This window comes from Lygodium microphyllum, chromosome 5 (assembly GCF_053477565.2).
Source record: "Lygodium microphyllum isolate KBCC chromosome 5, Lygodium_microphyllum_v1.1.10, whole genome shotgun sequence".
NCBI lineage: Eukaryota > Viridiplantae > Streptophyta > Polypodiopsida > Schizaeales > Lygodiaceae > Lygodium > Lygodium microphyllum.
In genome coordinates, this window is record NC_141139.1 from 14,485,598 (window position 1) to 14,502,151 (window position 16,554).

The 16,554-nt window shown below is 41.8% G+C and overlaps 1 protein-coding gene across 2 annotated transcripts in view; it reads left to right on the forward strand.

Annotated features, from left to right (window-relative positions):
• Window positions 1-650: 650 nt before the first annotated feature.
• Window positions 651-16,554, forward strand: part of LOC148035522 (NOL1/NOP2/sun family protein / antitermination NusB domain-containing protein) — a 139,654-nt gene continuing 123,750 nt past the window's right edge. The window contains exons 1-2 of one of the 2 annotated variants that reach the window (XM_087677476.1): window positions 651-1,034; window positions 1,129-1,283. In XM_087677476.1, the coding sequence (XP_087533602.1) occupies window positions 836-1,034; window positions 1,129-1,283 (354 nt within the window). In that variant the 5' untranslated portion in view covers window positions 651-835. The remainder of the gene's footprint in view (window positions 1,035-1,128; window positions 1,284-16,554) is intronic. The other variant, XM_087677475.1, reaches the window with a different exon arrangement.

Genomic DNA, 16,554 nt, shown 5'->3' on the forward strand with positions numbered 1-16,554 from the left:
CTTTCTCTCTTTCTCTCCCTCTCAGCAAAACGGTCGCTCTCTCTCTCTCTCTCTCTCTCTCTCTCTCTCTCCCCCCCCCTCTTGAAATCTTTCGTGAATGCGCGAAATGAAACGCGCTCGGGTTTTGGCCTGTGTCGGCTTGTGCTTTTTTCTCTGGGGACTGTCGCTATTTGCGTCGTTAATAAATGCGACACTAATAGCGACGCCGCTATTTGTCATCACTAGTCGGCGTCGTTATGGCCTGATATCCTTGTAGTGAAACTTTATCTATTTGATATGTAAAGGGTCTGGTAGGTTTGCGTGTGACCTCACTCTAATCTGGTAGGTAAGGTCATATCTATTTGACATGTAAAGGGTTTGGTAGGTTTACACATGACCTCACTCTAATCTGGTAGGTTTGTGCGTAACCTCACTATAACCTAGTATAGGGCGAAGTTGAGGACTACAATACAAGAGAGGTAGACAAGAGAGTGGGCCCGCGTTTTTTGCGTGATGGTCAGTTTTGGATGGGGGATAATCCCTGAGTAGAGAGAGGTAAAGTGCACAACAAACAAACCAGGTAGGTGGTGCGTCAGTGTAGAGTATGTTTAAAACTTTTTCTATTGTTCTGATTGGGGTTCTTCAAACCACGCCACATAGGATAGTGTCCAAGTCAGGTGACTGGTTTGCGAAAATAAGAGTGTGTACATATAGGTATAGATTCTAATACGCGGTACTGCATGAGGGTGCTATCGAGCGGCAATCGGCGACTCTTCATCAAGGTTATCACCTTACGACCACACAGCCATTTTTTCATCAACTTCTTTTATGCTCAATGCAAAAGCTTTGAGCTAGCATGGTAATGCAAGGGTCGGTGCTGACGGGGGCCGCTCGTGAGCTGTCGACCTGCTTCGACGGCTCGTCGTTTCACAGCCAAACCAGGCTGCTTCTTCCTCCCATCCATTGCTCTTCTTCTGCTGCTCAGCACGCAAATGCTCGCATCCGCCAGCGTCCTGCAGCAAGGCTCAGAACCGACATTTCTCCGCACAGAGCTTGTAAGACCTTCAAGACAGGTCTGGACATTCCTTTCCATCTTGCGATTTCCCTCTTCTGATCATCCATTGGCTTGGCCCTTGCCTTTATGCCCAGACTCGGTGGTTCGATTGCTGAGAATCGAGCAAGGAGGCGCTTATGCAGACATTTTGGGTGGCGATGGCGAGCTCTCCTGCGAGAAGGAGTGCCTGTACGTGGAGCGCACTCTCGGGTTTCAAACTGCTCCATTGGAGCCCCGTTCCCAAAGACAGGTAGGTACATGAGATAAAATGGATATCCATTATGGCATGCAAACTAGCACAAAGGTACGAAAAATGTCCTAATTCAATGTGGTAAAAAGAAAAGCCTACTTACAGTAAGCTCTAAATACATTTGGCAGCTGAGTAATCTTGAAGTATATATTGCAATAAGCGGATCATTGCTCTTTTTGCCATGGGTGAAGAGACCAATCATGTTACACATAACTTGTTTTCTTTCAAGACGATCCCCCTATCATGCTTGGATGTGTATCCAATGGCTATAGACAAGGGAGGCACATCAAGTCCATGCTTGCTAACATACATTTCTCAGTTCTTGGTGTGCACCATATGGGCAATGCTCTTAAGATTGTTCTTGGGTAGCTCAACACGAATGAGCATCCATTTAAAAATAAACAAAGTCCAAACGTATGACATCCCCTTGGTCAATGTGATGAGGTGAGATGATTAAGAATCCAAGCAATTATGCCCCACAACAGTGGTTAGTGTTACATGGCCATGATTTATTTGTATCTTAAAGGCATCAAATAGTTGGATTTCTCATGTAATTTCTTGTTTATCCTTGTTGCATCATAGCGAGTTGGACCGCTAGCGTATTTTCCCATTTATCATAGTAGCACAGTGATTATGTTGTAGTCTCTCATGATACAATTGTGGATTCTTTGACTCTATGATCCAATATTGGTGCCTTATTCCTTCGTCAACATTTAACTCAATTATCTTTTGCATGCTAATCGACATCTTTTGAGAAAGGCTCTCAATGTTACTTGCCTTCAAGGCAAGTAGGGTAGGCATCTTATGTAAAAGGATAGTTTAGGAAATTGTGATACCTTATCCTTCCGCTTTTGTGAAGTGGTTGGAGATAGATGACTCAATATCGCATGCCATAGAGATGAAAATGGTGAGCAAGTAAAATTAAAGGCCTCAATTAAGAGAAAAGTATCATGCATTTGAGTCATCTCTCACCCCTCATTCCCACGTTTTATGAATACCTTCACTAAAATGAATCACAAGAATGAGAATACAAGGTACAACCCTAAGGTATAGACCTATATACTGAAGTGTGGTCACATGGGGAAAAAACCCCTCCCTTGCAAGAGGGTAAAAAGTGCTTGTGGATAGGATGCATTCACATAAGAACGACTCAAAGGTAAATACAAGGTTGTAAAAGAGTGGGATAGATGAGTAGGATACATGGGGTTAGTGCGGGAATACCCGGTTACACTGATGGGGTATTTAAGGTGTTGAGAGACTCAGTTAGAGCGTTAGTTATTAATAAACAAGTCACTCTTTACCTTTCTTACAGCTTTTATGGCTTTCTCTCTCTTTCTCTCTCTTCTCCTAGCTCTCTCCTCTATTAGTCTCTCTCTCGTCTTCTTTTCCTTTCTCCTTTCTCTCTTATCTTTGCAATCTTATTCCTTCTCACTTCAGCCCTAATTTTCAAAAATTACTGCAAGTTATCATGGAAGAGAACTCCTTGTATCAACTCAAAAACACTGTTGCATTCCATCCATGAATGGAACCATCCTATCCGATCCGTCCATTCTGTGATTGGAACCGTCCGATGCGTCCAGGATCCGTTTGGTCCGGATTGTACTTGTCTAGGTGACTGTTGTCTAGGGTCAAATTTGACCATTTTCCCCGTTTTTTTTACCTTTTATTTTTCAAACTTTTTCCCTTTTCAAATTGTTTTGGGCCTTCATTAACAGCTCCCTTCCCACTTCAATCTTCACCCTCAACTTTCAAGCCTGCTGTCTTCTCCACTCAAGCCTCATCGCCCAAGTCTCTTCCTCAAGCTCATGAGCTATCTCCCTCTCTTCCTCTTTCTATCTTCCCACCTTCTCCTCTTTCTTCCAACTTTGGAGTTACCACCTTCTCTTCCATGTTTCTCTTCCTATCTTCCCACCTTTTCCTCTTCCTTCCAACTTCCAAGTTTCATCTCCCTCTTCCTCCTCCTCTTTTAAACCAACTTCCAAGTTCCATGTCCCTCTTTCTTCTCCTCTTTCTCCATTACCACTTCCAAGTTACTCCATATTACCTTCTCTTTACACATCCTCTTCCACCTCTCTTACCACCTCCTCTATCTACACCTTGACCTCTCTTACCATCTCCATCTCTTCACCATGCCTAAATCCCTTCATGAAGCCTTTTCTCTTTGCACCTCACACCTTGAGAAAGCCACAAATCATACTAATGCTTATCGTTGGACTTGCAAGTATTGCGACAAGGTCCAAACGAGTAGTGTGACATGGCTTCTCATCCACTTGTCCAAGATAGGTGAAGAATGTGGTCCATGCTTGAAGATTCCTCAAGCGATGCCCGATGAGATCATCAAGAAATATTTCCCCATTTCAAAGGCATCGGGCAAGGTATCCTCTAGTATGATGCAAGCTCAAGAGGAGATAGTCTCCCTCGACATATGCACACTTACAGCCACCCCTTCGGCGACACCTACGACTACTATGGAGGGATCCATAGATCTCTCGAATTCCCCTTCCTCTTCGGCCGTCTCCATCGCCTCTGCCACGCATGGGTCCAAGAGGCTCAAGAGACAAGCCATACTTGTTGAGACAACGGAATGTGTTTCGGGCCCACTCTCATTTCTTCGAGCGACAAAGGAATGCGGAAATCAAGATTGCATGAATCATCATCGAGTGCAATCTCTCTTTCCACATTCTATGAGTGGATTGGTGGAGAAGAATGGTGAAGGCTATTACTTGTTGTCTGTGTGCATCCTAAGGCAACAGTACACTAAAATCTAAGGTTGTAAGAATAAAATCTGAAATATTTTTTGAAATTTTGTCTATAAAATTTGGGGCTTTTGCTTGGCATGCATCCTAAAGCAACGGACAGGTATTGCAATAGCATTATCTTGCTGTTCATGTTAGATCGCACAGAGAAATTTGTGCAAATTTGGGAAATTGTAGTAAAATTTGGGGGTTTTTAGAATGAAGTTGCTGACTTTAATATTTGGCATACATTTTGAGGCACATGTAGTGGTACAGCACTGAATTGCTATAAATTGCAAATTGGTTGTTTTATGCAGCGTGGGCATGCTGTTTGAGGAGATTGACGATTTTGTACTTGCATTAGTATCCTATGTTGGAAATTTGGTAGTTGGAAAAGTACATTTCACACTCCAAGCTTGGAAGTATTTGGTTGCTGAATTTGTGCATTAATTTGCAGCAATGCCAAATTAGAATACCCGGGATCACAACAACATTTTGGGAGTCCTCACTTAGGAGGATAAGCTAGATGGCACCAACTATCCCTTGTGGACTATGATGGTGCATAATCTACTTGTTGCGAAGGATCTTTGGGATTATGTCATAGGTGATTTGCAAAGACTGGGTGAGGAAGGATCTTTGGGATTATGTCATAGGTGATTTGCAAAGACTGGGTGAGCTTGCACCTTAGACACCTTAGCGTGGTGCTAGAGGATAGACAACTACTCTTGCTATTGCCCCCGCTCCTCCTACAACAGATCAAAGGAGATGGGATTCAAAGGATGCATAGGCTTTGTCATTGATTGCCTTGTCAATTAAGACAGGTATTATACCTCATATTTGTTCATGTGGGACCTCTAAAGCAGTTTGGGATATCTTGAAAAGCATGTTTGTAGCTCATAATGAAGTGAGAATCTCTTGCTTGTGAAGAGAATTGGCTAATGCGTAGATGGATGAGGGTGACGGCATGACTGATCACCTTACACAGTTGTAGGACTTACGTGAGTAGTTGCTGAATATCGATGAGATTATTTTGGATTGTAGAAGTGGTAAATGTTACTGTGAAAAAACTTTTAGAGCTTGTCTTGGGTTCCACACCTTGCTGAGTTTGTCTTTTTTTTGGGTGGGGGTGGGGGGGGGGGGGCAGCAGCCCCTTACTTTTGTGAAAAATATTGCTATGCGTTTAGGTGATGTAGCCATGCTCTCTAAATATAAAGGCAAGGGTAAAGCAAAGTAGTATGTAAAAAATCAACCCAAGGTTGATATGGGACAGCCATCTAACAAGGCTGCCCAAGATTCAGATAAAGGGAAAAAGAAGGATGCAATTTTAGAGCTTGCCTATACCAAAAAAGTAAAAATGTTGCTATTATAAAAAGTAGGCCATTATATAGACAAATGCTGCAAGAGGTTAGCAAAGGAACAAAAGGACTTTGGCTTGGTTGTCCATGAAACATTAGCCACTTGATCTTTGGATGGTGATGCTATAGCCAACTTGGTTGAGGAGCACTATGCATTTTTGACTTGTAGCTATGATATGTCTATGGTTGATTCAGTGTTTAATGCTGTTGAAATGTAGCATGCATAGTATTTTGATAGTTAGGCATCCAAGCACATCACTTGACAGAAGTGTTTGTTTATATCCATGCAAGCAATGAGTCCTATGGGGAAGAGAGTTTTTTTTTTTTTGTGAACATCTCTAGCTATGATATATGTTGCATTGGTACAATTGTAATCATTAGATGGGTCAGATTTTTAGCTTATGGATGTTTTGTTTGTACCTAGGATTACTAAAAACCTTCTTTCAGTTTCAACCTTCAATAAACAAGGTTTTTAGGTTATATTTGAAGATGACAAATCGAGAGCTTGATTATGCTCTTCGCTTATTAGGGACTTTGTACAAAGGTTCTTTTTTTGCTTGATACTTATCAAAAGAAATCTCTTCTGTTGAGCTAATAATGCATTAGGTTGACTTAAACAGTCCCAAAACATGCTTAATTGAAAAAGAAACCATATTATTTTAAAAAGAAATGCTATCACGGAGAGTTACTGTATCCCACATGCAAAATCCTAATTTGGGTGCTTGAAATTTTTTGTAAATAGGCATGCAACTCACCACTCTTCCTCAATCTTGTTTTTGCAGGTTTCAGGAGGTGTATCTTTGCTGCCATACCTTGTTTGTGGAGGATATTGTGGTTAGGGTTTTTTCAAACCATTTGCTACCATTTGGCACCTAATTTCAACTTTTGTCCACATCCTGTTGCTGTCGCCACCTGCTTGTAGTTGTCGCTTGGTACCTTGGAGCTATCGCCTATTGCATATTCTTGTGTTTATTGTTGTTGCCATTAGTTAGACCTTTCGGCTACTGTCAGACACTATCACTATCATCAACAATTTGTGTTTTGGTGAGTTTCTCTCTCTTCCAATTGTTGCCTACATCTCTTGCACAGTCTTTTGCTGCTTCTGGTTATTGCCCAGTTTTTCTCTCTCCTTAGGTACTTGTGTTTTTAGCCTCTCTCTCTCATGCATTGCCATTTGCATTAGATCTAGCCTTCCCTACTGCATTTGCTTGTGTTCGACACATAGAGGCTGCCTTGTTGCATTTCAAGATGTGTTCGGAGTACGATATACTCTCTAGCTCCTAATCTTTGCCTTGATCCTAGAGATATGAGAGTTTTGAGATTAAGTATTCACCGCATAGTGTGTTTGTTGCATGAGTATTGTATATTTAGTATTCATTTATTTCATTATTCATTGTGTCTATTGTCTTTGAGTTACCCAAACCCTAACCCCAACTGTGTTCAGTGTTTATCAATCTATGCTTTGTTGTACGATTGGTTTTGTGTTTTTTGCATTTGGAATATTTCTTCACATGGTATCTGAGCTAGATACTCTCTAAGAAACCTTGGCCTCTCATTAGCAAAAGTAGGAACAATAGAAGGGTCAGATGACTTTGAACACATTCACAACATTGCTCCAGTCTCCATAGTCGAAGATGGACAGAAACAATTAAGAGTGGGCCTCCCAGCTTGCTTCTGCTCGATGTGACATGGGCGGAGAACTATCAAACTACCATGGAGTCCATAGACCATATCAGATTTCTGCCATTGAGTATTCTCTCATCCTTATATGCTCAGTAGGAGGTTGAAGGTAAGCCTGAGTTTTCTCCTTTAGATTCGGTGCACAGAACTAATGATCTTGTAGGACCTTCGGAATCTCCACTATGGATTGGCCATCTGTAAGTGGAACCTAGCTTGGATTACACATCACCTCCATAGTATATCTTTTTTTCTATGCTAGGTACGAATTCTATTATTTCAAATTCTACGCCAATTGATTCTGTATTTTTTATTACTTTGGGGGATGCTCGTCAAGAAGGGACTCTTCAAAGCAACCTTTGGTTTATGAGTAATGAGAAAGAAAGGCATTTCTATATGAACTCAAAACTAGGCAAGAAACTGCATGAAAAACTTGTAAGTATTCATTCCCTTTCTTTTCCGTCAAATGATTTTATTTCTCATGGTCGATTTGGAGTAGGTGCATCTTTGTCTAATGATTTAATGGACAAAAGGGATTAATGAATTCATTTGGGCTCTCACCTATCCCTCCCTCATCTTCTGCTGCAACTTTCTTTTCGCTTCCATTAAGTGTATCGCATAATTCACCTCACACCACACCAGGAGGTTTTACACATGTAGGCAGAGACTTTAGGACCTTTATATATCCGTTTTTGGGTGGTGTATCTATGATGGAGGCTCAACCTCCCACATACACTTTCGAGTTATCCTTTTGGGAGTGCATCCTAGACATACTGGAGTGTGGATCATTTGGTACTGCAGTTTGCCTCTATGGCATTACCTAGTGGATCCCATCCGGTCATTAAGTTGTGCCCCAGCTGACTTTTGGACAGGGCTATCGTGTCCTAGTACCTCCACTTCCACCTCCACCTACGGTATTATATGGACCTATGTCTGTTTTGGTACCTTCGTAGCAATCGGCATTCATTTGACATTAGCAGCCTATTTCTGCCCATTGACCTTTACCCCCTCCTTCTTATCGACTAGCACCACAATCTTATTCTCCACCTTATCCCACTTATCCATCTTCATAGACACCTTATGGTTCTAGCTCCTCATTTACCAAGCATGCTATTAATGACAAGACTTGTTTCGATGGGTCAAACTATATCTCTTGGTTTAATTTGATGAGGCATGACTTAGACTAGTAGAACCTATGGGATTTAGTACAAGGGTTGGAACCCTAATTTGATTCCGTACTTTTTCCATACGAGGTTGTCTGCTCATGGAAGGCTCATAACACCTCCGCTTATGCTCGGCTTATTACCTAAGTTTCACTCTTAGCTTCAGCATTTTGATTTAGCATTTGAGCGTTGGGCACACTTGATTGACCGCTATGCGGCTTGGACCTGTTGCATCAAGTTGGATCATGAGCTCCAAAATTTCAAAGTTGTAGGATAGCTCGTGGCCATCTCGAAGAAACCAAGCATACTTCCATGAACTCGTTTATACTAACTAGGGTTTGATGACTTGTGCTAGATAGGGAGCTGACATCAATATAGGAGGCTTTACAAATTGATCATTAGTGGCAGGCCATGGAGTAGGAGTTGGAGTCCATTGAGTAGAATGGCACTTAGTACCTTGTGCCTTGGCCTTGCTTATTGGTAGTTGACTGGAGTCAAGTGGGTCTTTAAGATCAAGTATTGCAGTGATGGCATACTCGATAAGCACAAGGCATAGTTGGTTGCCAAAGGCTTTGCAATTGAGACCATGTTTTTACTTGATACTTTTATCCCCACAGCTCGTATTGCCGCTATTTGGATAGTACTTGCTCTTGCAGCCATAGGAAATGGGTAGTTTACCAATTGGATGTCAAGTCTGTGTCCTTGATGGGTGACTTAAAGGTAAAGATCTACATCAATAAGCCTCTTGGCTTTTTTTCCTTAGATGGTAAGGTGTATAGGTTAAATAAGGCTCTCTATGGCCTCATGTTCCCTGGGCACATAGAATAACAAGATAGACTTCCAACCCAAATTTGTATGTTCACACGCCAGTTGGAGGGCATGCAATGTTTGTGCCTTATGTGGACAATCTCATTTTGATGAGTGACCACTGACCATGCCTAGATTGTCAAGTAGACTAAGGAAGCACTCCATGCGAAGTTTGAGATGACAATATGTAGCTTCTTAATTTCTTCTTAGGTCATGAGATATGGTAGACTGAGAGAGGGATCTCTCTCTCCTAGTAGCGGTATGTGGAGGAGCTCTTGACCACCTTCAACATATAGGAGTGTCAGATTATTTCTACTTCCATGGATCTGAATTGGAAGGCTACGGCTCATATAGATTCATTGGAGGCTGATGCTTCCCGCAATAGATAGTTGATCGGGTCATTGATTTGTCTTCTCGATACTAGGATTGATTTGTGCTTTCCGGTTGGTTTACTTGTAGGTTTTACGAGCGAACCTAAGCCGGCTCATTGGCAGGCTATCTTATAGATACTGTGGCTCTTGAGGGGGACCCTTGATCTAGGCCTATTTTATCTTGTAGGTGCAAAAGGTTCGGGCTTGGTGTTACGAGACTAGACAGACTCAGAGTGGTGGGCTGGTCATGTTGATCACAGAAGATCAATGATAGGCTATTGCTTTCTTCTAGGTACATGTGCAATTCCTTGGAGCAGCAAGAAGCAGCCTACAATTGCATTCATTCGCAGAGGCTGATTATCAAGTGGCTCGCTCTACCACTTGTGAGACTGTTTGGCTTTGGAGGTGGTTGTAGGAGCTTGGTTGTTCTTCACAGATGGGGGCCTACTACATTCCTGTGTGACAGTGAGAGTTGCACATCCTTGGCATGGAATCTCGTGCTAGGATGAAGCACATTGAGATACAATATGACTTCATTCGTGAGAAGGTCTTGGACGGGACCATTCATGTGGAGTATTGCAAGCAAGACAAAGGATAATGTGGCAGATTGGTTTACCAAGCCACTTCCTCAGGCCATTCTATGTGAGCATTCCAGATCCCTCAGCCTTATGCTGCATCTAGGATCTAAGAGGGGTGTTACAGATTTGATTATTTCCAAGATGGGCACGTTCATGCATAGGGCAGTTTCTGCAGCATCACATTGTACAGGAGCATTTGGCACAACAGTTCTATGTAGTCGCTAGTTTTGATATATGATTTGGGCAGGCGGATCAGGTCGTACAGGTTGGGCAAATGTGCCACATGGCAGGCAGCATTTTTGCAGCAGTTTATTATTATTTTTCGTTGCAGTTGGCCTGTTTTGGAGCAGTTGGGCTGATTCAGCATTAGTCAAACTGGCCAATCTGATCACATTATTTTACTATTTTCTGCCTGTTTATACAGGTCTGCGCCTGGGTTTTTTTTCAATTTTCGTGCGTGCAGATTGAGAGAGTTCTCTGGCTGGTTATGTTCACACAGCCCTTCTATTATTTTGCCTTGGAATATTCAGCATTCATTCTCTGCAGTCTTCAGCATTCTACCATCTCTCTCTCTCTCTCTCTCTCTCTCTCTCTCTCTCTCTCTCTTCTCTCCGTCCTCACTCCTTTCTTTCAGTCTGGTCATATGCTTCCACATTTGCTACACTTTGGGAAATGGAGGCATTCAAGATTCTTCATGTTCAGAATAGTCTCAAGGAAGAAATAGACTTTGCAGGGGATTTCTTTGGTGAGTGTGGACTCATTCTTCTCTTGCTTTCTCACTTCTCTTCAATGCCAAGCTTTTTGATCAAGGCTTAAGTATGTGTGTGTGTACCTGGCTATGATATCATGTGAAGAAATGCTCGAGGAAAGATAGAGAAGTGCAAATTGTATGACAAACATAGTGTAGTGTAGAACTCAAGATGAAGAGAACTTAGAATGAATGAATGAATGAACGATGTGTGTTGAATCTGCTACAAAGGGGCCTCAAAACTCCATGTCTTGATGTGTGAGCTGAGGAAGAAGTTGGAGATGTCTGTATCAGCATTGAGAGTGTGTCCTACTCGAGACAGATCTTGAAACATAGCAGCAGCAGTCTACAAAGCTTTGCTGATTGCTGATACAGGTTTGGCAGCAGTAAATGCAGGTCTGGACAATAGGGCAGATTGCTGATGACTGAAATGCAGTAGTGGGAGCAGCTGGAATCAGGTCACCAGCTGGTGGAGAGGTTGCTTGATTGTGGCAGCAGTTGGAGAGCTTGCGGATGTGTGGGAAGCAGCTTGAAGATCCTCCACTAACTGGCTGTGTTGTCTGGATGGGGTCTGGGCAGGAGTGTGAGGGAGAGAGGGCTCATTGATGAAGGCTGTTAGTTATAATAATTAGGGATACGGGACGCACAAGAACGAACTGTATTTGTAGAGGAGTTTGGTGCATTTCTCCTACTGTTCAAAAATATATATATTTTTTGGTATGTCAGCATTAGTTGCTTTTTGAGGTTGTTTTAAGAACTAATCTGGGGTTAATGCACATCAATTGGTGCAAATCCTAATACTAGTGGCTCAGCATGGAAACCATCAATTGCTCTATCATCATCCACATGTTGCTAGTAGTTCCTGGAATGGTGGTCTAACAGAGAGACTCAATATAGAGCTTCTTGACAAATGAAAATTTGACACAAGGTACAAGTTGATTGTTTATATAGACCAAAGTGCACACCAACCAGCTTGACCCTTGATTACAAGTGTGTCCACACACGCTAAGTGTGTGCACACATGAGGGAAAATATTCGTGACAGGTTGGAATTGGTCAATGTCTTGTGTCCACACACATTGTGTGCACACATGAGGGAAAATATTGCTGACAAGCTGGAATTGACAAATGTTCTATTGAATGTGGATGTCTTCTAAAAGGATAGATGAGTGTGGAGAGTGGATAATGCATCATTTCATTGCAAAAAATGTCATTAAATGATTAACATGTTTCGTGGGGCTGCCTTGCTGCTTGGACTCTTAGCTTATTGGGAGCATGATTTCCCTCTTACACTTTTGGGAAAAACTTTTGCATATTTGGAATTGGTTCCTTTGTCTTGAGATTGTACTCATATTTCTTTGGTTGGGTATTGATCTGGGTTTTTTACAAACTGGATTTCTATCACAAAATTTGGCCAAACCCCTATCAAGAGCCTTATCCATAGCTTAAACCCTACATCTTATTACTTTGGGTTTACTCTTCAAGCACTAGGTATGTTACATTGCTTCTCGGATATGATAACTCTAGCAAGTGGAAAAACAAATTCTTAGAAGGGATACCAATGTAAATGGTAAAAGAGATGGGATTATCTTAGTGAAGATGGAAATGGATTACACCTAGGGGCTGAGTGAGTGCATAGAATTTTTCAAAGGACTAACCTTTAATTACACTTGGGTTCCACCTGCATCACCAAGATTTGGGATCTATCACTATAATTAGAGGACATCTCGCCCTTGTACACAAGTCAATGTCCACATTATGGTGTCATTTGGATCTTACACAAAAGCTTACAAGCATGGACCCTCTTTGTTACATGCTTATATGTGTATAAGAAATTAAAGTCAAAGCAGCTTTGGAAGTCTCTTTTAATAATTTTAATAAATCCTAGGGAAAATCGAATTTCAAGAAAATTTACACACTGCCCGATCGGTTTTGACCTAGTCTACAAAGTTGCAGAAGAAACTTTTTTTAGATTCTTCACCGATTTGAAGTTACGAAGGCGCAGATTGCTGGTTGTAGGTAATTTTTTTCTCTCTTTCACCCTTATCAAATCAACTTTCCATTTTATCATTCTTATAAATATATTATAATAATGTGCTTTGGACACCGACCTCTTGTAATCTAGCTCACTTTCTCTGGTTTGTCTACCACCACTCTTGGCTTTTTACATGATGACCAAGATGGAAACTTGTCCCATTCACTCTTCTCCATATTATCAAAGATGACATATATAATCCAGGATTATGTTAATCAAGAAGATTAGCTTAATCTAATTTCTCATGGAGGCTATATAAGGTGCTCATGGAGATGTAAAGAAACACAATCACAAGCACCTGAGAGCATTCTAGATCACCAAGCCCAAAGGGGAGCCACTAAGAGCACATTATGGAACACTCTCATGCTAGTCCATCTCTTTGAGATAAGCTATGAGTGAGTCTATTTTTTTATATAGCATTTAATGAATACATAATGGCAAGCTTCCTCTACCTCTTCTCCTCTTGTCTCCCTTTCTTCTCATCTCTCTCCCTCTCTCTTATATTCTAATATGATATCTAGATTATATGGTGTCCAAATCATATGTACTCTCTTCTAATTCTCTTTACATTCATGTTTAAACTTATTAAGTAAGACTCGTCATATGCTCTATTGGTGGGGAATTCTTATTTTCTCATGTTATTTATATGTTCATGGGAAAAATTAGGAGCCATCATCTCTCTTAACCTTCCATTATCTTTATTTTTCTTAAGATGGGCTACAAATTCTCTTTTATGAAGTTGTGTTTTGGTTCTTTCCATTCACTTAAGAAAGGGATGTTCTAGCCCATCCTCCCTTTGGCTAGGTGGTGTCCTTTTTTAGCTCTCTTGGTGAGGATTGGAGGCTAGGTGGATAAGATGCAATCCACTCATCTTTTTAGCTTTCATTTTGGTGCCCCCGCTGAGGATTTCTCAAGCTACGCTTTACAATCTCTATGAAGGAAGAAACATCTAAGGAGTTACTTTATTCTTCAACGAGTGTTTGTCAAGGGGTTACTAAAGAGGAATCTTCATCAAACCCTATTCAAGGGATTCACTGCTCAAGAGTATCACCATGGTCTCCAAAAAAAGCTCAAGAAAAGAAGAATCTTTATCGGCAAACGGCACGTATGCGGGTTAAGCAAGTTAATTACACACATCCTTCTTTACTTCAAGAGAAATCTTGCTCTCATCAAGTCTCTGGGTGAAGGCATTGTGTTGAGTGCTTTGTGTCTAGTATAAAGACACTCTTTAAGGAGCCTCATCTTCAAGTGGTGAAGGCGCTTTCAAATTCGGGGATTAACAAGTTTTTGGAGGGAGAGTTACATATCAATGGTGTGCGGTATTGGCGAGAGGCTACATATGGTGATACGCTTCAACTACTACTAGGAAGAAGGCTTAAAGTAATTGAGAATGTAGCTATCGAAGCCTATAAATTTTACAAGGCTGATGATGGTTATACCAAAGCTAGGCTAATCACCGGTGAGCAAATCCTTCGTATCTCTCGAGTAGTGGAATTTAAGAAGCCAGAGCTTTAGCAATACGTTTCATGAAAGTTTGTAGTGAAAATTTGTAGTTAATGCATAAATGAATAATCGTATTTTCTACAACTTTCAATCGGTTCAAAACATTAGGGTGGATGTTTGTATTAGTAGAAAAATATATTTTCAACAAAGGTTGATATTTTATTTTGGAGTTGAGAGGTTAAGAGAGATCCTATTGTTCCTTGACTCCATAATATTTCCTATTTTGGATTATAACATCTGCTTTAATGTGCACATATTCATTCTACTCTAAGTGCATCCCATGAACCATAGGGATTTGTACGGACCTATCCGTTCTTGCTAGGCAAACCGTGCACATAATAGCTAGCACAAAGCTCAGGTTTCAAAATATTATAAGCGACTTATTGGGCCCTCGTCGTCTTGTTGAGATTAATGCATCTGTGAATCCATTTATTCTACCCTTAATAAGATATGACTTGGGCCTAAACGTGTTCATCTTTGTTTTGTACTGAGTTCGATTAACATATTCTTATCATGGCTTTTCCAAGCTTTTTTGGGCACAAAGGGAAGAAAGCTTTAGACTTTCTAGATGACTCCTAGTGAAGCAATCAAAGTACGGGCCTTCTCTTTAGTTCTAAAGAGTGATACTCGAGTGTGGTATCAAGCTCTCTTGGAGGCTATAAGGAGTAACTGAGAGGATCTCAAGACCGCATTTTTGCACGAGTACCAAGATACAGAGCCTCCTGAAGATCTTTGGAGACAACTAGATTTTCACCAAATCTTATCAGGGGAGTATCAAGTATATGAAGACATGTTTATAAAATTGTGGGGTAAATGAACAGTCTCCTTAGCCAAGGGAGAGAGAGTATCCGATTGCTTTAAGAAAGATCGTTTTCTGGTTGGACTCCACCCTCTACTAAGGGAGAAGGTCAAAGGCAAGTTTCCTACATCCAATGAAGAATCAGTCACTTACGCTAGGGAGAAAGATAGAAAATTGAAATATCAAGCCCAGTTGAAGGAGAGAGTTAAGCCCATGCAGGTTTTACCAATTATGCCAAGGCCTAGAGAAATAGCAGAGATGCCACCCGAACCAGAGATGCCACAGCAAAAGCTTCTACAACGCATTACTTTTTATCACGATGAGCCTTGGGAATGTGAACATAAGCATCACACCCAAAAACCCTAAAATAAGAAACATCGGGCTTAGTCCCAAAGTAAGCCTCAAAAGGTGTCATCCCATCAATGGCCGAAGTGGGGGATCGGTTAAGGATATGAACTGCAGTAGCCACAGCCTCGGCCCACAGAAACTGAGGTGTTTGTTTGTGCTCCATCGTGGTGCGCGCCATCTCGATCACACTTCGGTTCTTCCGTTCAAGAATGCAATTTTCTTGAGGAGTGTTGGTATTAGCAAACTCCTGGTAAATGTCTTTATCTACACAAAAACGAGCAAACTCATTAGAATCAAATTCACCACCCTTGTCGGATCGCAAGGTCTTCAATCGTCGGCTTGATCGGTTCTCCTCAAAGAGAAGCCAATCCTTGAAGTGGGAGAAAGCCTCCGACTTCAACGCCAAGAAATAGGCCCAAGTCATCCTGCTGTAGTCATCTACGATCAACATGAAGTACGAGCTTCCTCTCAAGGACTCGTTTCTCATAGGGCCACAAAGATCCGTAGATACAAGCTCCATCGGTGAAGTAGACCGCCGCGAAGCTTTGTTGGGAATCGCATCCCTATGCTGTTTCCCACGAATGCAGGAGACGCATGGCTGCTGGCTCACCCTTATGCCCGGCAACCCTCGAACAAGCTGTCCACGTGACGCCCTCCGAAGATAATCATAGTTGAGGTGACCAAACCGAGCATGCCATAGCTCTGACTGTGTCTGAGAGGTAAGAAGAAGAGTAGAGAGAGCGGTAGAAGACGTCAATTTGTAGATGCCGTTTTCCTCATAGCCTGATGAGAGAACCTTCCTTGACCCACGATCAAGGACTTGCACCGAATCACTGTCAAACTCCACCAAAAGGCCAAGTGAACAAATCTTATGAACCGAAAGTAGATGATACCCTAAACCAGACACATGCAAGACCTCTGAGGTATGAGTACCACCAAGTCCATATGGAATAAGCTGCATCTGACTCCATCCTGCAATAGACACCAAAGAGCTATCTCCGATGAGAATCTGCCCACGCGAAGGTCGCAACTGGGTAACACCAACTGATGAAGGAGTCATGTGCCGGGAGGCACCACTGTCAACGATCCACTCTTGAGCCTGGGGAGCTGTCATCGCAGCATCAGAAGCCTTCGGTGTAGAGTCCTCAATGAC